This window comes from Aythya fuligula, chromosome 1 (assembly GCF_009819795.1).
Source record: "Aythya fuligula isolate bAytFul2 chromosome 1, bAytFul2.pri, whole genome shotgun sequence".
NCBI lineage: Eukaryota > Metazoa > Chordata > Aves > Anseriformes > Anatidae > Aythya > Aythya fuligula.
This window is the reverse complement of record NC_045559.1, coordinates 127,192,462-127,215,872: the sequence shown is the minus strand read 5'-3', so window position 1 is coordinate 127,215,872 and position 23,411 is coordinate 127,192,462. Positions and strand designations below refer to the sequence as shown.

Genomic DNA, 23,411 nt, shown 5'->3' with positions numbered 1-23,411 from the left:
ATGCTCTGCAGATTTCCAGGGGATTTGGGGATTTAATAGTGATTTTAGTAAGGCTATGTGTACAGCATCTCAGGGAGTGGCTTGATGAATATGTGCATTTCCATAGCCAAATGCTTAGGAACGATTGCCTACAAAAAACGTGAAACAGTTCAGTGAGTAAGTGGAATTATACTTTTACAAAAATCTGTACTGCTTTTTGGTATGCTTATGATGAGTTCTTAAATCCACGGTAACCAGTTTTCAGGCTCTTTATTTTTGTGTTCCGGAGTAATAAGCATTATTAAAATTTCACATATCCTATACAAATTTATTGGCACAAGCTGTGTTTATTGACCTGGATCGATGCGTGTATGAATTTGATACAAGCTAGTGAATATGAAGCACAGCTTGAACACTTCTAGATGGATGAATTCTCAGATACAGTATTCATTTGCCAAATGGGAGGACGAAAAATGCAAGCAAGTTTTGAAAAGTATTCGCTTCATCTCTTTCACCCCTGCAGGCTTTCTACACGCTCCTAAAGGCATGTGTTTTGTGAGGATGATGGTAGATTTTCCTTTCAAAGAGAAGACAGAATGAAGTATCAGCCAATAAGCATAGCAGCCTCTGACCTTATTCTGCTATTGTGAAAAGAATTTTGTTTATGTGGCATCCAGATTTCTCTGGAATGGTGATTCTTAAACTTCCCAGTAAGAGTGACATCAGATGAAAGTGATTCCTTTTTCCACATCACACACAGATAAAGCAAAAAGATTCATTAGTGTTTGTGCGTTAAATACCAAAGGTTGAGCAGAGGAGACTGGATTTCCTTCAGGTGCAGATCTGTGCTTATAAGTGTTAGGCTGCATCAGCAGCTTTTATTCCCGGGCAGTTTTTCTAGCCAACGCAGAAGTCTTTTGATTAACAATGCTGACTCACACGTCCCAGTAGCTGCACAATTCAGATCAATACTTTCTGTAACTTGCAGTGTGCTGGCATTGCCGCTCCTGCTCTGTGAAGAGAAGAACTGTGAGATTTGTGTGCTTCAGTTTCTCCAGGTGTCTGCAGCTGATACAGGATAGGGGATTCCCTAGACCCTTGCCTTGACCAAGTTAACATGAGACTTAGAGTAATTTGAAAACGTTTTTAGTGTTCACATGTGATTTAGTCCGTGAGTGCATGTGTATGTGTGCACAAACGTGCTCTGCACCATAAACTTTGCAGTTCTTGGGGTCGGCACCAAATGCTCTGCCTGGGGCTGCCTGGCAAGTGCTTTGCCCGTCCTGAGGGAAGAGCTCGTCCTGCTGAAGCGCCCAGGTGGGGAGGTGCGTGGAGCACTTGTGTATGCAGACGTGTGTGATTCTGCCTCCTGCCAGCATAGTGGGGTCTGGGGAAGCTCTGGTGGGGCTGTCGGCACGTTTTATGCAGCAGATGTGGTTGCTTCCTGCTGCTTTTACAACTGCGGTAACTGAGCTACAGTAGCTTATCAGTAGCTTGCCTTACAACTTTGGCTTAAAGGACACTGTAATTTTAAACTGGGGTCACACAGACGGTCAGATTTTGTAGCTAGGTCTTCAAAAGTGCCCTATGTATGTGTTAACTTGTGTGTCATAAAGTAAGCCATTTCTATTTCCTTTCATTTTAGATGCTAGAACCCTGTTTGCTCAACACAGCCAAATTTTAGTGAGCTTCTCAGGTGCTGTTTAAAAGAGCCTAAACCGGCTAAAGCGTCAATTTTTAAAAGACAAGGCTGCGGAGTAAATGTATGGTTACAGAAATACCTTGGAGGCAGAAGAGCAAGGCTAACAACCCCCAGTCCACAGCAGAGCCTCTTCCTCCGGGTGGCTGGAAGCTGCTCCAGCACGTTCCTGCTGCCTTCCTGGGCAGCACACCTCCTATGTCCACAACATGTTGTTCCTTACTTCGCTTTAGATAAATAAGAGACACGTAGCCGTGGGCTCCAGGCAGTGGTACAGGTATTTGAACAATGATCCATTCAGAAAGAATTACCTGTTTAAGAATGCAGCGAAACTTGTCCACGACCAGCAGATCAAAGAATCTGTAAACAGAAAATTAAACAACAACAACAAAAAAAAAGAGCGAAGTGGGTCAGAGGCATGATATGGTTTTGAGATAAGTTGTTGATAAGGAACTGCTGCAAATATTTGTCTTTGTAGAAGTTATCACGGGGCAGCTGGTGTGGAGGGCTGAGCCTGGAGCTGCGTCAGCACAGCTGGTCATCCTGTAGGCAAAGTGGTTGCTTATTTCCTTTTTCTTTCAGAGGACATTCGTTCAGCTTATACACGTTCCTCTCAGAGCATCACAGCACTCACAGGGGCTTTCACCTTCCTGGGCTGGGTTTACCCACAAATGACAGGCAGTGACCACGGCAGATTGTGACAAGGAAGCAGAACAGACAAAAACTGGATGCCAGCAAGATACAGAGGACAACATAGCATTGTTAATGATGAAGTAAAAAAGCAAAAATCCCAGCTTTACCTATGCTTACAGGTGAAAAACTTTCCCTTGAAGCTGGAGGATGACCACTTCAGCCTGCCCACCTGCTCTAGGGTTGCTGAATAGCTGTTGCTGATTATACCTCTTTCCCTATGTACAGCAAACAAACTTCAGTTCTAGGCTCGGTTCCTGAAGTTTAGCTCTTGCAATCTGAATTAGTCCTGCCCAGGGTGTTTGAGAGGTCAGCGCTCTTGGAGGCTGTGGTGGAAACTTGTTTGGAGAGAACCGGGGAGGGCTGGAACAATGTCAGATTGTGCTGGGAAAAGCAGCTTCACGTGGGATGTCTTCAAGGAGCAATTACAAAAGTAACACTTGCTGTCAGCCGATAGAGCAGAGCAGTGAGTGGATAGTAAACACAAAAATCTGCTTTTTGTTCCAGCGTTTCAAGATGTAAAGCCTTCCTAATAGGAGTTCACATGGAGAACAGTAATTTAAAACAGCCACTCTTCCAAACAGCTCAATAGCTGTGTCTTAAATTTTAATGTTGATAAGTTAGAGATGTTTTTTTTATTTATTTATTGTTATTTTAAAGAGAAGACAGAAGAAATGTTATTTATTTTTACAACTGTAGAAGAACTTCTGGCCCATCAGAAGGGCGTGCAGGTGTATAGATCTCGATCTTTCTCCCCATCATTCACGGTTGCGTGATAGGGAAGGTGGTGTGATTCTTGTAGAGAACATGTGTTTTAAGGCTTTTTGCTGAAATGCCATTGAATATACAGGCATTGTTCCAGGACTGACTTAGAACGAGCACAAGGTTAGGTATTGTGGCTCTCCATCCTTCTCCGAGAAATGTTTTCGCGTGCTGTGTGAAATGAGCTTTTTTTTCACAATTGGCAAGTGACCCATGAATTTGTTCCATTTAAGCAGTTGCACCTTGCAGAAATTTAAACTCAGTTCTGGTCCACTCAGCATCATGTTCTTGCCTCAAAAAAAAACAACATTTAATAGATGAGTCTTTGACTAATTCTGTTTATCACCCTGAGGTTAGATTTGGCAAGACACAGCGGTAACTACCACCACGAAAAAGCATTTCCAACATGTTCTGCATTAAACTTCTCTTCCACATTCAGCTGTCACTGGGGGATTGCAGTTTTCTGCTGAAGAATCTAAAAAAAAAAAGCAATGAAAAGTGACTGTCGATAGTTCTGTATTAAGATCCCATGCGGTATCGAGGTGTGCAGTTTATTTTGTTTTACATCTGTGTCTGTTTGGCAGTCTGTGTATAGAAAATCCCAGTTCTTTCCTTGCCCTCTCACTGAAAACAACATAACCTAAACTGACAACAGGAGAGGATAAAAAGAATTTGTTTTTAAATATCAGTTGAAGGAAAGCAGTCCTGATGTTTCCCTGTCTTACAGGGGATATTTTCATATATCTTAGTTCCAAAGTACTCTGTTTTATTTTGGAGAGAGTCTAGTCTGAAAAAAATGCCATCTTGCATTGTCATATACGGTGATTTTAATTCAGATGGATCTTGGAGAGTCCTAATAGCACTTGGCACAAACTAGCTTAACTTCAGGAATATCACTAAATGTAATCTGCCCAGCAAGAGACTACGTGCACTGACCCTGCTAAAGGTAAAATCAGGAAATAAAAAAGACAGTATTCACTTTAAACTGCTATGGGAATGTGAGCAGCATATTCTGAGGATTTAATTTTGGGTGAAGGCTAATCTGCCACCTACCTCTGCTGCTGCTGCAGAGAGAGGCTGCTCCAGCCCGCAGCCCTAAGCAGGGTCCTCGTTTAGGTGGTGTGAGCTGCTGGCTGGAAGGGAGCGAGCATCCCTCTGCCTTAGCTGCACGGGGACACTAATAAAAACAAATGCCTGTACCTACAATTAATCTATGTGAATAGCTGCAATTACTTGTGTCATAAATGGGGCTACTGTGGCAGCTTCCATCTGTTGCTCCGGGCCATTAGCAAGAGATCAGGGCTTAGTTGCAGAAATAACACAGAGGAGGTTGTGCCTACAAAACATTTTTCTTCTGTTACTACTGAAGATGGAAATTATACGAAGAGGCGGTTCCAGGCAGATAGTTTGAAAAAGCATGGTATTTTTGAAAGATGGTGTACCCTTGATAAAAAGAATTATTATTATTTTTATTTTAAGTCTGCTTTATCAGAACAAAATGCCCCTGTTTCTGTATCAGGAGGGGAGCAGATCATTTACAACATCCAGCAGCCTTAATATTTCAAGGTACAGAAACACGGGTGCAGAAGCGACTCTTAGCTTCTTTTCGGGTGGCTCCCCACAATGCTGGTCCCTGTGCTGAAGCCCCACTTGCTGCTCAGCATTGCCTCTTGCTGGTAAGAGTGCCCCGGTAACTCATGGCAAGCTGATGGTGTGGGTTTGGGTCCTGCTGCAGGACCCTGGCTCCCACCTGGATGTAAAATAAGCAGTAAGGCCAGCTACAGGGATAAAATTAAAAAAAATAATAATATCAGAGTGGCTTCAAGGAAAAAAAAATGCATAGAGGAAAAGGAATGGCACATCCTGCTGGTTTACTGAAGCTGTACTCGTCCAGAGAACCAACCTCCCTTTACATCAAGCAGTCAGAGAAAAGCAAGCTGCTTGATGCATCTCGTGGTCGAGGAATGGAGCCGTGCATCTCAGAAACTCTCAGGAAGAGAACAAAACCAGAGCTCATCCAGCAGAAGCCACATCCAGAGATACCTTTGCTTGAAGATAATTTTCTTAGATGATTAAGAATTGCCATTTCCCCCCCCAGCTGGGAGGCATTGCTGATCCATGCTCGTTCACAGCAAAACAACCTGGGGCTTCCCTCTGTGTCTGAGGGCAGCATGGGGGGGCTTGCTCCAACTGCAGGGCCTGATGAAGCCGGCCTGTGATCACCTCAGTGTGGTGGGGAATAGGGCCTGTGCTGCAAGCCTGCCGGCAGCTGCTGCTCATGTAGCTGGTGTCTGAGCGTGTAGAAGTGGAGCTGTGTGCTTCATGGAGGAGGTGGCCGAAGCCTGGTCAAGGATGTGTGGTAACAGAGCTTCGGCACCAAGAGTTAATTTTCCCCAAAGCGTGTTCTGCTGAAGCGACGGGATGGGGAATTGCCCGTGTTGCATTTAGGTTCTGGTGACAGCAGTCGTCTGAGCTGTTGGAAGGACTAACTGTAAGCAGGATTTTCTATGAGTGCCATAGCTTCTGCAGTGAAAAGGTTTGACTGGACAGTGTATGTGACAAGCCATCCTTTCACCTGCTGTTGGAATCATACCTCGTGTGAAAGTACACGAATCATTTTAGGGTAGCGCTGCTCCTAAAAATGGTAATAAATAACAACTTCTCTCTGATGTTCTAAGGGGACTGTGATCAAACAGCGACATCCCGAATTGGAACAAACACTTCTGCTAGCTAACTGTAAACACAACACGCGTTCTGCCTTTGTAAGGACTTTTTGCTTTGCTTGTTTGCACAGAGCTGCTTGCGTTCCCTGAAAAAGTGAAATGCGTTTTACCAGCAATGCGTCTTTTCTCTCCTAGATTACGGAAGTTTGTGGAGCCAAGCGCGTGGGTTATTTTGGTCCTGCTCAATTTTACATTGCTTTGAAGTTAATTGCAGCGGCACAGTCGGGGTTCCCAGTACGGATTGAGAGCATTAAGAATGGTAAGCAGTAAATTTTGCCTGCAGCACTTTGCACTTGTTTTTTTGCTTTCTTTAATGCTTGCAAGCTCTCTGTGCTGGTAAACTTTCCTTCTAGCTCGTCTGTGAAAGCATTGTATTTTGTGGAACAGAAGAAGGCAGAAGGCAGTGTTACTTTCTGGAAGCGACTGGTAGAAAACTGCACTGAATGACACGTGTGGCAGAGCTGAGATTAGCATCAGAAATCATAGAATATCCCGAGTTGGAAGGGACCCACAAGGATCATCGAGTCCAACTCCTACAGCCCCTCTCTAAAGGCATTGCCAGGTGGCAGCTGGTCGGTGCTGTGGATGCGTTTCCCTGTCACCTTCAGCCCCTGATCTTGACGGCTGTCTGCAGCGGGGGCTGATAGCTGCTGGGATGGAGAGGTGCTTTGGGAGCTGTGCTAAAATAATGCTCCCTGACGTTAGATAGGGAAACGTATGGTAGGTGTAATTTAAAGCAGCTTTGTTCTCTGCAAAGAATGACAATGTTATTAAACATGCAGATCGGGGCAGCAGTGCTGGCACAGCTTCAGCTCAGCTGCCTCTGCTGAGGGCAATGAGTTGCAAAGTTTCCAGATCTGCCCCTTCCCAAGTGAAAGCACCCACAGACCCACGTGTGCCAAGCCCCTCACCCCAGCTGCTGGTGAGGCAGAAGGGTCAGATCCTGGCACAATGGGAGCAGGGCTTAGATCGCATCAGGGATTGTCCGTCTGTTTTCCTTGCAGATGGCTTGTCTGTGATGTCTTGCGTTGCGCATCTTTCTAAGGATGCCACTGTTAGTCTGAGAAAAATCAAGCTAAATTAGAAACCTGAACTGAAGTGAGATTTACTGTGCACATTTCACAAGTACAGCAGTTGCACATCATCCACCAGTCTGAGCAAACGAGGGTCCTTGTATTGGTATCCTGCTTACTTACTCAGCCTGAAACACTTCCAGTGCTAATTACATCTTCCCTTGAAATATATTGGTGCTTTCAGAGTGGGATGAGTAGCGTGCAGCAAACCTAAATTGATTTCATTTTCTTCCTGGTAGCAGTTGTAGGTGTAAATGATTACAGAGGTGATGCGTGGCTCAATTTTGAAGGCTATGCTCTGTTAATTCTATCATTATTGATCTTTGGGGGTGACTATGTACAAAAGAAATAATGATTTATAGTGAATATTCCCTCAAACTAATTGCAAATTACCCTAAAGATGCATTTGCTTAAAAGTGTCACTCTTCTGCTCTGCAAAGGAGAAGCAAAATGGGACCTTTCGGCGGAGCCGTCTCACCAGGCCCTGAGAGGGCTCTCTCTGAGCCCCACCTTTATAACTTGCTCCGTGTATGATGGCAGCACTGAGAATACTGTCACCCTGACCTAATGAATTCATCAGTCCCACAGTTTCTATGAGAAACTATTCTTTTTACTACAGACAACGTTTTCAAGGCAGGAAATGAGTTTGCTGCTTGCTTTAATAATGTGCATAAGGCTTATTTCTTTCTCTGTGCATTAAGAGATAATCTGTAAGGCTAGCAAATGTGGCTTTCTGTAACATTCACATCTTTATTAAGACCTAAAATAATAAGATCTAAAATAATTACAGGAGTTCCACACTTATAAATGTAACAAAATATAAATAGTGCTCTTTGAGACGAACTTTTCATTGGTTTCACAGTACGGTGCTGCTTCAAAGACTGTTAATGTTCTGAAGTCCCAACTGAATTTCTCTCTCTTTCAATGAAGAACTGCCTCTGCCGCGGTTCGTGGCGCTGAAAAATGACAGTGACGTACGCTATGGGACTCCAGCAGAGCTCCATGGAGTTAAGTTTCAGGTTCCACACGCAACTCTGGAAAAAAACTCCTACAAGAGAACAGATGAAGGGGACAAACAGGTAACAGGCCTGTCTCCTTCAGGCCAGTGCTTTCATTGCTGTCATTGTGCTTTCTCCTTCTGGGTCCGGCCCTGGAAGTGATGACACTCATGTGAGCTTACACAGTTTTTCAGCACAGTGCTGAAGATGAGCTCCTTAGGTGAAAAATAATCCCCATCGGGACTGTGCTCTTGTTTTGAAGATCTCTCATACCAGTCACATCCCTGAAGGGAATTTATTTATATGAGCATGTTTAAAACTCAGCCCTGTAGTCTTCTGTGTAAGTTCTTGCAGTGTTGTAGTCCTCCTTTGTGCAGTGCTATTTCTTGGAGAGTACAAGAGGAGGGGGGACAGAAAGAAATCTGTCTGCTCAAGGGGGAATAAGGAGGAAAGTGAGCGATTTCTCATGGCAAGCGTGATCCTTTGTCGCTCCAGAAATACTTAGCTGGATAAGAGGTGCTGAAAGGGGGAGAGCTGGTCGCGAGCCACTGTTTCTGGGTGGGATAAGGCCACCGTGCTTCCCTCCTTACTAATCTCCCCCAGGGGTAGTCCAGAAGAAAGCTCTTTATCTTGTCCTCAGTGAAACACCATTCCAGCTTCTCATGCTCTCAACTGCTAGCATAACAAGGCTGGCCAAGGGAGGTTTGTGTTTCTTGCATTTGGGAGAGTTGAGAGTGCTCGTTCAGAGACATGCAACTTCACAGAGCAAGCAGTATTTGCACAATTTTCCCAAGGCATAATGCCTTCTCTTAGGGTAATGCTTGGGGTCATACCATGGTTGCCCCATGGCAGACATGTCACCTCCTTGCACTGTTCACACACGTGTGACACAGCATGACAGCGCTGTGTCAGCCTGGGTGATGGCGTTCCCAGCCAGAGGTTAACCTGCAGCAACAAGCTGCTGCAAGACGCACAGCTGGTGTAGCAGGATGAGGAAGAGGAGTGCGTTCATCTCCTGTCTGTGTGCATTGACACTGAAGCAGAGCACTGCCCTCAGACCTCTGGCTCCATCTGGGTTGTCTTTGTTGTGTTGCGTTTTCCTTTCGTACAGTAAATTGCTTCAGGATCGCATCCCCTTAAACACTTTCTGTAAAATCAAGAGAGTGAGCGAGAGAGCCAATAACGCCTACAAATCCACCAGGTGCTTAAAATATCAATTCAGAGGTTTATTTTAAATACTTGGTATGTGTTTTAGTACAAAGAATGCTCTCTCAGAAATAATGCCTTCACACTGAGTAAACGCGTTATGTAAATCCAAAGATACCCACTCACATTAAGCCTTCTGCACTCACTCCTTCAGGCATATTTGGAAGTGGGATATCTTAAGCTGTTTGTTGTAAAGCTTCGCTATGCCGTTGCCACGCTTTATCCCTAGAAGGCTCAATACCAAATTCTGTCTTTACCCTCTTTTGTTTTTTTTTTTAATGAGAATTTTCTTGGATATAGAGAGAGCCTGAGGGAATCGCAGTGTTTTCCTCTTCTTTGTCCATCATGTTGCATTTGCTTGGATTGTGGTGCAGAATTACTTGGCTGTTTTGTTGTCATCTCTGAGTTCCTTTCTGCGTTGATGTGTTTTTGGAACAGGAACCCAAGTCTCCACCGATGTCTCCAATCTGTTCACCTCCTGCTTCTCCGTCTACTTACCAGAGAATACCCTTGACTTATGGATACAGTAAATCAAGAAGTGGGCTGGAGCAGCAGCATGGAGGTAGGGTAAAAGTTGGAATGTGCACACTGTATTCAATTATTCATATTTTTTTTCATAGAAGCATCAAAATTTCAAATGGAACTAGCAGTCAGCCTAGTGTTTTTAAAATGTAATTATATCTGAGTTTTGGAAAATGATCCAATCATGTCATTTTATTTTGCCTAAAAGCTTTTCTTTGATTGTTCACTCCTGTCTTCCTGTTTGCTTTCTGGTAAATTAGTTAGATTTATGTGTCACTGCTCACAGATAAATGCTAATACCCAGTCTCTGACAAGGTTACGTGCAATGTATCTCGATGATTGAGCATTTGTGAGTATTTTCAGAGCGTATGGTGCTTTTGGTATAGTTAGAAGAAAAACCCACTCCTGATTTCAGTAGCTGGTCTACTACTATTTGAATTGACAATGAACCTTCCTTTGCAGGAAAGGATGATAAGCTCTCCACTTTCATAACGGAAATAACAATAGGACATGAATGTAAACGCAGTCCCACAGTGTAACACGGACAAAACAGATAAAAATAAGGCACTACAATGATGCTGTGTCCTTGATCTTACTGCCTTTAGAGTAGGTGGCAAAATGTTCTGGTTTTAGTCAGAGGGTAGTGGGACAGAAGCCAGTTCTTACAAAGGCTTGAGGAGCTTGAGGTTTTTTTTTTTTTTTTCCCATCCCACTCTTAACACAGCTGAGTGATGGCTGATTTCTGAAAAAAGCAATATTAGTGAGATTGTCTTCTTGTACGACACATGTTCTGCTCTAGTGAATAAGACCTGCAGCAGACAGCATATACCCTGAAGACCAGTGCACTAGGAGTGAGGATGCCATTGGGAACAGCTGCCCATGTTTACCTGTAGTGTGCTCTACTCTTTTCTGGGAATTTTTTCAGGCTCTGTCAGTGACTTGCTTTTTTTGAGAGAGTAGGGATAAGGTGTATCTGAATTTGCATGCAGTGGTAACTTCAGTGTTTCTCGTTGAATTGGTAGCTGTGTAGTGCGTAGACAGCAGCCTCCAGCTCAGGTATCAACTTCTTCTGAAATTAATCATGCAGCTGCTTGAGGTGATAAAATCTTGGAGGTGTAGAACACTATTCTTACTTCCCAGGAATCACTGGAAATTAAAATAAGGGCATAGAATTTTTCAGCTCAGCCCCTAATGCCTTTCCAGAAGAAATTCTTCAGCCAAACGTCTTCTCAGTGGAAGTAACTGAATAACATGTTATGACCTGTGCTGTACCAAGTGCCAGGCTAGATGACCTGCTGATTCCTTCTGGCCTTTAAGATTAAGAACCTTCCAGTTTCTTGATGAGTATGCAAAAGGCTAGGCTTGAAAACAACAGCACTTGCATATGTGTCTGAGGTGATAACTTCACAGAACTGATCTTGCTAGACTTAGTTTGTACTGAAAGCATGATTCTGAAACTGGGACAAAGTGTCTCTAAGGTCAGCCTTTTGCACTGCAACTATGGCTATATACCAGTGGAGTTTACTTTTTTCTTGTTAGTTTTTATGTTTTTCTTGCTAGCAAACACATAGCAGTATGACCTTGCACTTAGATCTCCTCTTGAAGTGCTTCTGTATATTTTCCAACTTCCTTCCTGTGTATTTTTTTTCTTCTGAAATTAGAACTTGTACAGGAACAAAAATAGGGACCAGGATAAGACCACTTAGGAAAGCGAGGGGTTTCGGGATGTAATTTTTAAGGTCTTCCTGAGCTCAAAAATGCCAAGTCTTCTCATCAAGATTCCTTTAAATGCTGTCTATCTAACGCAGACTGTCTTTGTTGTGGCACATTTTAAATGTGCTGGCAGCAGAAGTTTTCACTCTGTAAAAGTTTGCAAGTGAGTTGCCTTTGTGTTTGCATACTTGACCTGTTTCTAAAACATTGTTCTTAAATGTGCCCTTATGTCACTGCTTACTATATTTACTGCCGTAGAATGCAAGCGACTTAGCAAAAGGAGTAATTTTCTTTACTAACTTTACTCCAAAAAATGTGAAGTGGTGAGTCACATTTTTTGATTTTCAACAGACATTAGGGAGGGGGAGGAGAAGAGCATATGGAAGATTAATATATAGAAGATTTGTGATTTCACTGTTAGATAGTGTTGTCAAAGCATGTGTTTTTACATCTCAGTTTACTATTTCTTGCTTCATGTAATGCCTTCTGCTATATAAGGCTGTAAGTACATAAAATGTATAAAGATATAAGCAAGTTATATAGATAGCTACTTCCACATTGCGAACAATGCTTTCTGTTATCTAATAATATGCAATGACAATTCCTATCAGTAATGTCTGAGGAAGAATGATGTAACAGGAAAGACAAGTGTGTGGCTGGAATTTTGTTGTTGAAGACAAAATCTACTTTGATACTATGATGTGGGGTCACTGTTGCTTGACCTTGCAGTATTTAACTTTTTGCTTTAGGCTAGTAGAACCTTTTGGATTATTTTCTCATTTATATACTTATTTTAAATGTCTATAGCTCCTTATGAAGTCAGACACTCAACTCACCAGCAAGATGGATCGTCATCAGGGAATTATGGAGCCAAACCTGCACACGCATGTGCAACTCTTGGTCGGGTAATGAATTGCATGTGTTTTTTTCTTCAGCAATGTTACTTCTAAAATTACAGATAAATGAAAACAAAACAAAAAATCAAAAAAAGCAAAAGAATTCTCCATGGTATTTTTAGACAAGAAACTGAAGTGTGCCTTTTAGTATATGAAAAATAAAAAAGCAAAGATGATAGGAAGAAGAAATTAAAATGAATAGTATAATTACATTGCTGAAGCTAAGTAAAATGAGAAGCAGCAAATAGCACAGATAGGAAGACTGGACTGAGAATCTTTAGTTCAAAAATTAAAAAAAAAATTGTTGAGGTTATTCTAGCAAAAGTAAAATATTTTCATTTGAAATACATGAGGTTTCACTGAGGTTCCTGCTTGATTTAGAATGTCATCTGTAACACATACACAAAATTTATGTTCTAATATTCTCTGTATTACTGTTTTTACCCCAGCTTATAAGATGGCATCTCAAACAGAATAAACAAATCTCTGGCCATTTGTATGCTTTTATTATATGAGTCCTATGTTCTCCTGCTGGCTGGAAAAGCATATCTTTCTAATGTTCCAATGTGCCTGCTGTGTATTATGCAAACAGGTAGTTTGCCCTAAGGGGGGTCAGAGCTCTCCTAAGGGAGAGCTTTTCCTAAATAAATATGACTCAGGGCAGGGGATCCATACTTCTTCTGTTACATGCAGCAATCCACACCCATATTAAAATGTCACCTGAAGCTCAGGAAAGGTTCTACAGATAATGTCACGTAATTTGTGCTAACTTGAAATGAAATTGAGTGCATTTGTTCAGTGCTTTGAAATGAAAATTAATTTACAACTTTATGATGTTACCTGTTTCAGGGATCTTTTGATGTATTTCAGAACTGGTGTTTTGCTTTGATTCTTAAGAAATTGAGAGATGGATGTCAGAGTTGGAGTTGGTTAGAGCCTACTTATTGTTCATACTTGCCCCCTCCCTCTTTAAGAGTGCTGTTGTCCAGGCCTAAAGCATCTTAAACACCAAGTTATTGCAGTTTAACAAAGACACTAGTTATATTGGCAGACCTCTTCTAGGCACCACCACCAACCTAACTAAAACGGCGACCTATCTTAAGTGAGTCAATCAGAAAAGCATATAAATAAATTGATAAAATGTCCTCCTCTAGAATATTCTTTTTCCCAAACCTCAGCTTTTTTTTTTTTTTATTTTACTGAAAACGTGTGGAACAACAGAAAGTCAAGGAGATCCCTTGGGACTTGCAAGTCTGTTTGAGCAAAATGCGTGCTGAGTTACCTGGGTGAGCTATGGATCCAGAAGCAGTCTAGCTCCGTAGTTACAGCATCTCTCTAAGGCTAAATATGTTGTTTCCTAGCAGAACTAAATATGTCATGGACTGTGCTGCATATATATAGCTGTAGGTCCTTTATTAGTCCCATTTTAGGTATATATATTGCTAGGTCAGTTTTAAAAGTAAAGAGGCAGTAATCACATGGCCATTCCTGCTTCTCATCTTTCTAAAATGTCTGCTACCAGAACAGCATGAATCTGGTCCATTGAGGTTTCCAGAGCCCAGTCTGGACCTTCTGGCTGGTGCCAGTGGCCCTCCTCTCAGTCTCTTTCAGTGGAGCGGGAGCAGCCAGACAGCAATGCCCATTACTCAGATGACCCTTGGAGGATAACTGAGGAGCAGCGAGACTACTATGTCAACCAGTTCAGGTCCCTGCAGCCTGACCTGAACTCCTTTATTTCAGGTAAGTGTTACCAGAAATGTCTGTGTCAAGTAGAGGAGCCAGGCTGAGAGACATGAAGTATTAAGTAGATAACTTAATTATTTCCTTTTCCCTAGAGTGTATTTGTGAATGAGTTGATTGTGTTTTATTTTCAAAGGCAAGCAACTGAAAGAACAAACCAATTCTTTGGGCATTATGTTTTTTTGCCTAAATATGAGCATTAATTCTTTCAGAAGTGGTTCTGTTTTAAAAGCTGACCATTTGAAAATACATCACACGTACTTCAATTTTGCAGATACACTTTAATATTGCAGATCTTTTTCCTTTTCATGTCAGTCCCTGCAGGTTTACTCTGCCATCTGAGAATCAGGCCAAGGTGTTTTTTTCCTCTCCCTTGTGCATCATGCTCAGAAATCCCAATGCTGCTTTTTGTTACACATCCGCAGTCCTGTTGTCCTCTTACACAGGTGTAATTGTTGGCAGTTAAAACCGAAAAAAAAAAAAAAAAAGGCAGCAGTAATAATGAGGATCAGGTTTTTGCCCGTGGTTAAGCTGACTGCAGAGCTTATGGGAAAATGACATGAAAAATTGTGACTTCACACTAAAACAAAGTGGTTATCTATTTCCAGTGCATGATTTGAAACTGCTGAGAGGACGAGCACTGCTCAGACTTGAGGCAGCACTGAACTGGTCCTGGTTTTGGGAAAATGCTTACTTGTAAGGAGAAGTGTTGGGGTTCAGTAAAAAATTAAAAAGGACTCTTATTCTAAGGGACTGTATTCGTAGATCAAACCTGCAGTGTGTATTGAGCTGAAAAAGCCCTAGTCTTGGGCTTACTTTCCCAACAGAAAAGTGGCAGCATCTGTGTGATGAAAGTTAAGCATGTGTTTAACTCTCCTGGGTGGTTAAACCTGAGTGTTTATGGCTTTGAGGGACTGAGATTTCGACCTCCAGGTGGTTAAAAGCAAATGCTGGAGAGCATACACATGGTGAAAGTGTTGTAAGAGTGTACTGAGATTGCATTTTCATCGTGAATGGGAGGATCAGGCTGCCTGGGAGAGGCATCCCCACAGGTACTGACAGTCTGGCAAGGAAGAAGTCGCAGGTTTACATTTTACCGAGTCCTGCTACATATTGCTGCTCTTCAGCAGCATCTGGGATTCAGGAGGCTCAGATGCAGCCAAAGGTTTAAAGGAATATCTGGTGTTGACATAAATCAGTGCTTTAGCAGTTCTTTACCTCAGTTAAGTCTCTTTTGTATAATTTGCTTGAGAGAGGAAATGGTTGTTCAACAACACTGTATTTCTTTACACACCTATATAGGTCTGTGACTGTGTGTGTATATTCATGTACAACCTTTCAGGGAGCTTTGCGTTTGCCTTTATATTGTGTGAGACTCTCAGGCAGTCCTTGCACATCCAGAATTACTTTTTATGAATGATAAATTCGAGCTTCACACAACATCCTAAAATAATTAAACTGTATAAATCCTTGCTGCAGGGTGATACAAGCGCTAGGAGTTTGTCCAGGCTTAGGAAGTTATTTAAGAAATCCATGATAGGAAAATCCATCAGAAGTTACTGAATATTTCAATCCTACTGCTGGTCAGAGGCTGAGGGGATATTCTGGAGCTGTATTGTTATGTGGCTTTGTCATGGTCTTGTACTCCTCCCTTGGCATCTGGCGTAGGAGAGGACATGCTGCAGTAGATGAATTTTGTACCCGTCCTTGTTACAGCCTTCCTCATGCGCTGCAGTGGGTGATCTGACCTGAATGCACAAAGGAGAGAGGGGTGTTGACCAAGAAGTCTGTGTTACCTTACATTATGTAAAATATTGCCATATATTTTATAAGCCTATATACTGGCAGGGCTTCCAGGACACGGGGAACTTGTGCTGCCTCAGTAGCCTGTGTGCGCGGGATGGTGAAATAGTGGATTTGCTAGCTAGGAGAAGCATGACTCTGCCACACACGTGGCTTCTGGGTGAAGCAGAGACATTCGTGTCTGATATTTCATTACTGGTGTCATGGTAATGTGCTGGTTAGAATCACTTGTACTCAGGGCTGCTGTCCTCTATTTATTTTTCCCATTTGGAGGGAATGGGGAAATGAGGTCAACAGCTCTGTCTGACTTAGTCACTTATTCACCAAGAGACAAATGGTCCAACAGCTCTATTAGGTCTCAGTTAATCTGAGTGTCTGTTGAACGTAAAGTACCCAGCTGCTTCTGGTGAAGCAGCCCTGGCCAAATGTAAATAATTGGAGATTTAATTTCAAACAGTTGATAAGGCACAGTTTCCCAACAGGTTCCGTGGCAAAGAATTTCTTCACGAAATCAAAGCTGCCCATCCCAGAGCTTTCTCACATCTGGTAAGTACTGTAATAGCGTTTGGGATGTGTATCCTGTTTTTCAGAAGATACCTAATTCAAGAGTTCTTGTTAAATTTTAAAAAGTGTCTTCAGTTGTAATTATTGCTCTTATCTCCAGAATCACTTTCAGACCCAAGCAGCAGGGTGCTCATTGATCTTCCCGACACGCTTGTTTTCTGTAGAGATGTTCGCCTACTCAGCAGGACGGGGAAGGTTTGAACAGCTACGTAACCGAGAGCTGTTCTTAAGAGTGTTGTAAGCAACATCATTAGCTCAACAAACTGACATTTTTCATGAAATGATGTGGAGGAAAAGCACATTTGGAGTGTTTTAGCTGTGTTGTTGGCTTTATGTTTCTGGCTGTGTTTTGTCAGATGAAGCCTAATTAATACCTAATTTTTAGTAAGTGCAACTGCATAATTCATCAGTGCTTTTCTAATGAACCAGTACACTTACTTTTAATGAACTTATTTAGAAATGATTGCAGATGGAACTGTACATGATAAAATTTGACAAGAATTCTATTACATTTTCATAAACAACATGGCACTTTGTAATTCAGCGTCATCCTTCCATATAGATAGGAAAAGCAAACAGTTTAAAATGTTGATTAAAAACGCTGATAGAGTTTTTACTTTTATATATGCTTTTATGAGGATAGATGTGAGGAAAAGCTTCCAAGAGCCTAAACATCTGTTGGGGTCAAAGAATATGTCTGGAATCTTTTCAAAGCGGATTGTCAGTCATGAAATAATGAAAAAAAAACAACACAACTGAAGAAGCATTATACTGGGGGAAGTGAATATTAGAATTTAAATGAAAGATTATATATGAAGAATGGATTAACCCAATATGTAACAAAACACTCTGTTTGTGTTGCTGACATAAGCAGTTCTCTGCAAAAAAAATAATCAAAGAAAAGCATTATTTTCTAGTAGATGATTATAATTTTGTAATGATATAATTTATCAGGTCATGTCACTGCGTTAAACACATGGGATGTTTCAGACTTTGCCACTATAACCTCAACAGCTTGAAAAATACTCATTACTTTCAAAGAGTAGGAAGTTATGTATTTATGTATTTTAGTCACTGTGCTAATATAATAGTAATGTAATAGTTATTTCTGGCAGAGGAGTTGATTTATAAAACCAAATTATTCAGTATGAGTATCAGAAGTCTGGTTTTATTGTTTGAGAAGAATGCAGGAATTAAAGAGACAACAGATTTAATTAACAAACACTCAACACTAACATTTGAACATGTCAAGAACATTAATTTACCTTAATATTCTTGAAGCTAGTCAATGTTGCTAATTAAACATTTGCCGAAGTCCGCTTTTAACTTTGTCTGCTCGAATTGGCTAAAGATCCTGCATGGATTATCTAAAACTGCTTTCAACCACTGGAAAGTTAATTTCGTCCTTAGAACCACAGGGTATGTATTTCATGTCATAACATAAACATAGCATTATATTGTATGGTAAGATGTATAACAAAAATACACCGCCTTAAAAAAGAAAAGCTGCAAATCAGTATTAGAAAATTAGCTCCATTTTCCTCAGGACTCAGAAATAGACACTCCCATGTGGGTGGGAGTTGTAGTAGCTGTGATCAAGTAGAAATAATAGAGGTGCTTGTCCTTTATCAAAATAGCCGTCCTCAAAAAGCTCCATCTCTGTGTCTCCTGTGACTGCACGAGCACGCTTCCCTGAGGCAGCGGCTGGGGAAACGTGCGGCTCTCGTCCCTGCAGGGAGCTGAGCGACGTGGACTGCGACGGGGCGCTGACGCTCCCCGAGTTCTGTGCTGCTTTCCACCTGGTGGTTGCGAGGAAGAATGGTTACCAGCTGCCCGAGACGCTGCCCGACACGCTGCTGCCGGATTATCTCCAAGCAGGTAATGTCCCTGTGGCAGGCAGTGGTCCTGTGGCCACCTCAGACACTCGACATGCCTCTAAAGCAGGCTTCGTTTTCCATGTCACAGGTAGAGCTGAGTTCGTTGCTTAATGGCTCCCCAGTTGCTTTTTAAATCATGAGGTTTTAATTCTGTTTATGAGTCGATTGCTGAAGAGGGAATTCCTGAAAGCACAAAACAGAGATGCGAAATGTACCAGTTGTCTGCCTCTTAATGCCTGTCACTCTGCTCCCGTGTGCTTCAGGTGCCATTACAGCTAAAGTGGCAGATGATTACCTGTAGCAAGAGGTGTATGGCTTTTAACTCCTGGTGATTTTCCCTTACGTATCTGTCTTTTGAAGACATGCTGAAAATGGTGCTGGACTGGTTTGGAACTTACTGTGCTAATACGTATATTGGATGCAGTCATCAGTTGTACCAAAGGATGAATTTTGTTGTAATTCACGTTTTATATATATATATGCATATATATATCTTCTGCTATAAATAATTTGCACTAGTGACAGAGGGATTACAGCGGTTTGTCTAGAACGAGGATAAATTAATCCAAAATACAACATACCTCAGTAACAAAGTGCAGCGAGAGACATGCCCTTTCGTTTCTTCTCTTCAGTTATGTCTCTTGTAATTATAAATGAACGTTGAAATATATACTGTTCCATCTGAAAAATGTGCATGACTTTCTAGGGCAAGGAGGATTAATCACAGATGATAATTATAGTGCTAAGGGATAATATTTAAGACCTAATAAAATCTCCATTAAATTTGATGACACTGAATGTATTAAAAGGCAGGAAAAGAGCAAATCAAGCTGCAGTTAGGAAAATTAAATGTTCACCCTGTATCAGATTTGTGAAATAATTTCTGATGGAGTCCATGTTACTTCATATCCAAGGGAAGAAGCTTCTGTAAAACCTGCACCTTCAGGTCTTCATCACTTTTAGTCTCTCTAATTATGACATTCTCTTGTCGTAATTACAGCTACCCTTCTCCCACCAGGACCACCACTTTGCTTGCTAGCCTCACTCCTGATCTCATCATAAAATAGCTTGTAAGCTTCTTCATGCTTCTTGTTGGCATGTCTTCACATTAAACGTTTTTGGGTAACTCTGCAATGGAAATAACTGTCTACGGTGGTATCAAATCATTGCATCAGGGAAGGAAGGTGTTAAGCTGTGGTTGTTCTCTGGGAGTTCTTTTTTCACAGAATCACAGAACTGTAGGGGTTGGAAGGGACCTCAAGAGATCATCGGGTCCAACCCCTCTGCCAAAGCAGGTTCCCTAGATCAGGCTGCCCAGGTAGGTGTTCAGACGGGCCTTGAATATCTCCAGAGAAGGAGACTCCACAGCCTCCCTGGGCAGCCTGTCCCAGTGCTCCGTCACCTTCACCGTGAAGAAGTTCTTTCGCGTGTTGGTGCGGAACTTCCTGGGCTCCATCTTGTGGCCATTGCCCCTTGTCCTGTCCCCGCAAACCACTGAAAAGAGGTTGGCCAAATCCTTCTGTCTCCCATATCTCAGGTATTTATAAACATTGATAAGATCCCCTCTCAGACTTCTCTTCTCAAGGCTGAACAGACCCAGGTCTCTCAGCCTTTCCTTTTCTTTCTTTTCCATAATTTGTGCCTTTTAGCATTGAGCCCTTATCACTTCTGTAGATGATTGTTGTGATTATTGTGTTGGACACAACCAAGCATTTCAGACCGATTTATGTGAAAGAGTGGAAAGGACTATTTGTTCCAGGCACTCTAAATACCATGGGTAATAAGCTAATGCTGTTAGTTTGAGGATCAGAAAATGTCTTACGGTATTTTGCTGCCTATTCAGAAATCTGAAGACTTGCATAATAAGAAGTGCCACATCTCAACACATTGAAGCACAGTGAATCACAAGAAAGAATACAGACCTGTTTGTATCAACTTCTGAAATAAAAGCATTGATAAATAAGCAAATCATTATATACTTACCTAAAATGTCAAAATATATGTTTGTTTGTTTTCGTGTTTTCATAGTATTTATTTCTCTGAAACTTAGGTTTTATTTGTCTGGTTAGGAACATGATAAAGATTTCTGGAAACTGTTCTTAATTAGGTTGTATTAAGTTCAGAATAAAACAGGCTGTTTCATTCCTGGTTTGATTGGAGCAAAATGTTCACATCTGATAAGACTGTTAAAGCTTCAAATAAAGTGGCTTGGAGCATAAGACTTTTAGAACAAATTAATCTTGCTAGTTTTACGGCTTGTTCTATAAACTACAAGTGCAAGGCCAAATTCTGTCCTGGCACAGCTCCACTGACAATTTGACCCACCGCCTTCTTTTCTGAAAGTTTTTATTAAAACAAATTAAAGAAAATCCATAAAACTATTTGCCCTGTATGTAACCCACTGTATTTTAAATTAAGACAGATTTGCAAGAGCTTAATTTGTTCGTCTGAACTAGATGCTACCCAGAGACTAGGAATTTGACCTGAGAACTGGTTATTCTGTCTTTCAATATATTGATCTTAAAGAAAAAAGGTTTTCCAGCTTTTTAAGCAGATTCATGTAAGAATTAGTAGTCTTGTGGTGGTACCATGGAAGGAGTTGAGCCTACAGATTAGAACTGTGATTCTTGTGAATATCGCCATGAAAAGTTGCAGGGTTGATTTTGTTGATTTTTTTTTTTTTCCTCCTCTCAGTGCTGTTTAGTTAAGAAATACTGAAGATGATATATACTGCAGCAATGACTGTCATTAGTACATTTGTACATAGTAGTGTGTGCTTGTTTTTTACTGGCCTTCAATTTTAGTGTGTAATGTAGATTTTACTACACTTTTCATTATTTAAAATACCAAAAATTAGAGTTGAACATTTGGCAAATACATGTACCTTTAACCTTACTAAGACAGCAGGATATAAACTATAAGGCCAACTAAGTTGATACCTTCTGCAACAGAAATCATACTTGTTAACACTTTCAGGACATTGTGTTTTTCAAGATTCAGGATGGAAAGATTTTCTTCATACTTTTGTCATCTGTCATTAGTATATCAATTCTGATGTGTAGAAATGAAGGGCAAAATGATGTCAGAACAGGTTTTTAGAAGAGGGTATTAACCAAATACTTGTCGTGGCTCTGGTTGATTTTTTTTCCTTCTTTTGTTTTTGGGTTTTCCTTTCTCCTCTAGCTTCTTTGAAGCCTCTACGTGACTGCGCACTGTTTGATTCTTACTCTGAGTCACTGCCGGGCAGCCAACAGACTCGGGACTTCAGCCGGACAGAGGTGAGGAGGTGTGAGCAGGGCAGCTACCTGTAGAGCACAGAGCAATAGGACAGCCTCACGGTTGCTGTGGTATGCATAACAAGAGCTGTGAGTCTTCAAGAGGACTTACAGAGTGTCCAAGTTTAGCGTTAAGCCATCTTACACTCCTCTCTCAGCCATTCCCTCTGTGTATGGAAAGGGCAGGCAGATTTTTTTCGAAAGAGATAACCCACAGAATCCAGCTTGCAGTAGGCATCTATGGACTCCAGCCTGTCTTGATGCTGGAGTCTGTCTGTGGAAATAAAGCTTACTGTTGGTGTCCTGCTGGGCAGCATTTGGCCCTCCTGTGCAGGGATCCAGGAGTGCGGAGCAGAGCCCGTGATGGAGGGGGACTGTTCTGGCACAAGGGCAATGCTTAGGGGAGATTTCTCATGAGTCTGAGTGGGTAAGAAATACTACGTTTCACGTGCAGACCTTGTCCTAGGTTTCCTGACCACCTAGCTTTTGAGTCTTTCTTCCATTTCCAGAGCTCCATTTACACACATGCAGATGAAAACTGTCTTGGCTTATCCTGGTTCTTTCTACCTTGCTTCTATGGGGACTGAAACTGTGCCTGGTTTTATGCAGTACAGACATGCATAGCTCAGGTCTAGGTGGTTCAGTCCCCATTTTCATGGCCAGCCTTCTAATAGTTTAAGGAACTAGCATCTAAGGGTTTATGTAGCAATTGTAAGGAGCTGGAAAGAGTGTTTTGAGGTGTAGGAAGGGGGAAGGATTCTTAGGGATCCATTGTAAACAACGTAACTATGGATGTCAGCCTTGTAATGAAAGACTGCTGCAAGCAAAACTAAGTTAATGAGAAGAGTTTATTCTTGAGGTTAAAAAATGAGGCTTTAAAGATGCTGCATGTTGAACTAACCATGGCCACTGAGTTGTGCTTGGATATTGTAGCTGTGAATATACGCGCCGAGGGATTTAAGGGTTTAGCATTTAAGGCAGTGAATCAAGTGGCAAGCTGACTGCAAGAACAGGCTTTCAGCTCAGAATTGTTAAGACTCTGAAAATTGCTGTGGATTGCTGCCGTGATTGAATAGAAAGTCCTTCTGATGCTGCTGCCAAGTTAAAAAGTTGTGGCGTGTCATGCCAGCTCAGCTCAGTAAGGCGTCTCTCCAGTTATTTCATCCTCGTGTCTGGTTCTGGGGTGTTACTGGGTCAGAACCCAGATCCCCTGTCAACAAATTCAACTCGGCTGATAGCCCCACCAGGCAGGCTCTCCTGAACTGCACATCTGACTGTTATGTATGCTTGGTAATATTGCAGTCAGTGCTTTTAACATCCACGCTATCTTCTGAAACTGTTAAAATACGCCTGGGTCTCCCCAGTGCGCTTGCTGGGTATTGCTTTTGTACAGCAGCTCGACCAAAGCACAGCAGTTGTATTGGGTTTTGACAGCAGTGCTGTTATCCTGGTATTCTGTGGCCTAGGGCATCCTCATTCCAGTTAGGATGCTGGCTTCATAAATGATCACCCAGATATGCAAAATAGTCTTCTGTTAGTGCAGAGTTATGCAGAAGTTTGTTCTTCAGTAGCGCAACCCTTGGGACTGTGAGATTACAGCGTTCATGTGTATATTTCAGAAAGTTCAGAAGTCCTGCTTTCAGAGTCATCTTGTGTTTCTTAGTTATAAGATGTCATTTCAGTAACCTAACCAGTACAATTCCATAATCTTATTAAATGTCCGTTTTTTAGGCTCTGTTTGTTTGTGGTCCTTCAATATAAGCGCAGAGTAGGGATAAATCTAAAAGGAGATCATCTAAGCAGTTAAATTGTGTCTTTTTTTTTTTTTTGCTTTTTAGATTTTTCTGCTGCAGTGGAGATAATAATAGCAGGCACATCATAGTAAGAACTA

At 41.7% G+C, this 23,411-nt stretch overlaps 1 protein-coding gene across 1 annotated transcript in view; it reads left to right on the top strand.

Annotated features, from left to right (window-relative positions):
- REPS2 (RALBP1 associated Eps domain containing 2) overlaps positions 1 to 23,411 on the top strand; it is a 95,875-nt gene that overhangs the window by 24,440 nt on the left and 48,024 nt on the right. Inside the window, exons 2-9 of the mRNA XM_032194880.1 lie at positions 5,989 to 6,112; positions 7,857 to 8,005; positions 9,569 to 9,692; positions 12,173 to 12,270; positions 13,863 to 14,001; positions 16,287 to 16,350; positions 18,104 to 18,246; positions 21,429 to 21,523. Coding sequence (XP_032050771.1) covers positions 5,989 to 6,112; positions 7,857 to 8,005; positions 9,569 to 9,692; positions 12,173 to 12,270; positions 13,863 to 14,001; positions 16,287 to 16,350; positions 18,104 to 18,246; positions 21,429 to 21,523 — 936 coding nt within the window. The remainder of the gene's footprint in view (positions 1 to 5,988; positions 6,113 to 7,856; positions 8,006 to 9,568; positions 9,693 to 12,172; positions 12,271 to 13,862; positions 14,002 to 16,286; positions 16,351 to 18,103; positions 18,247 to 21,428; positions 21,524 to 23,411) is intronic.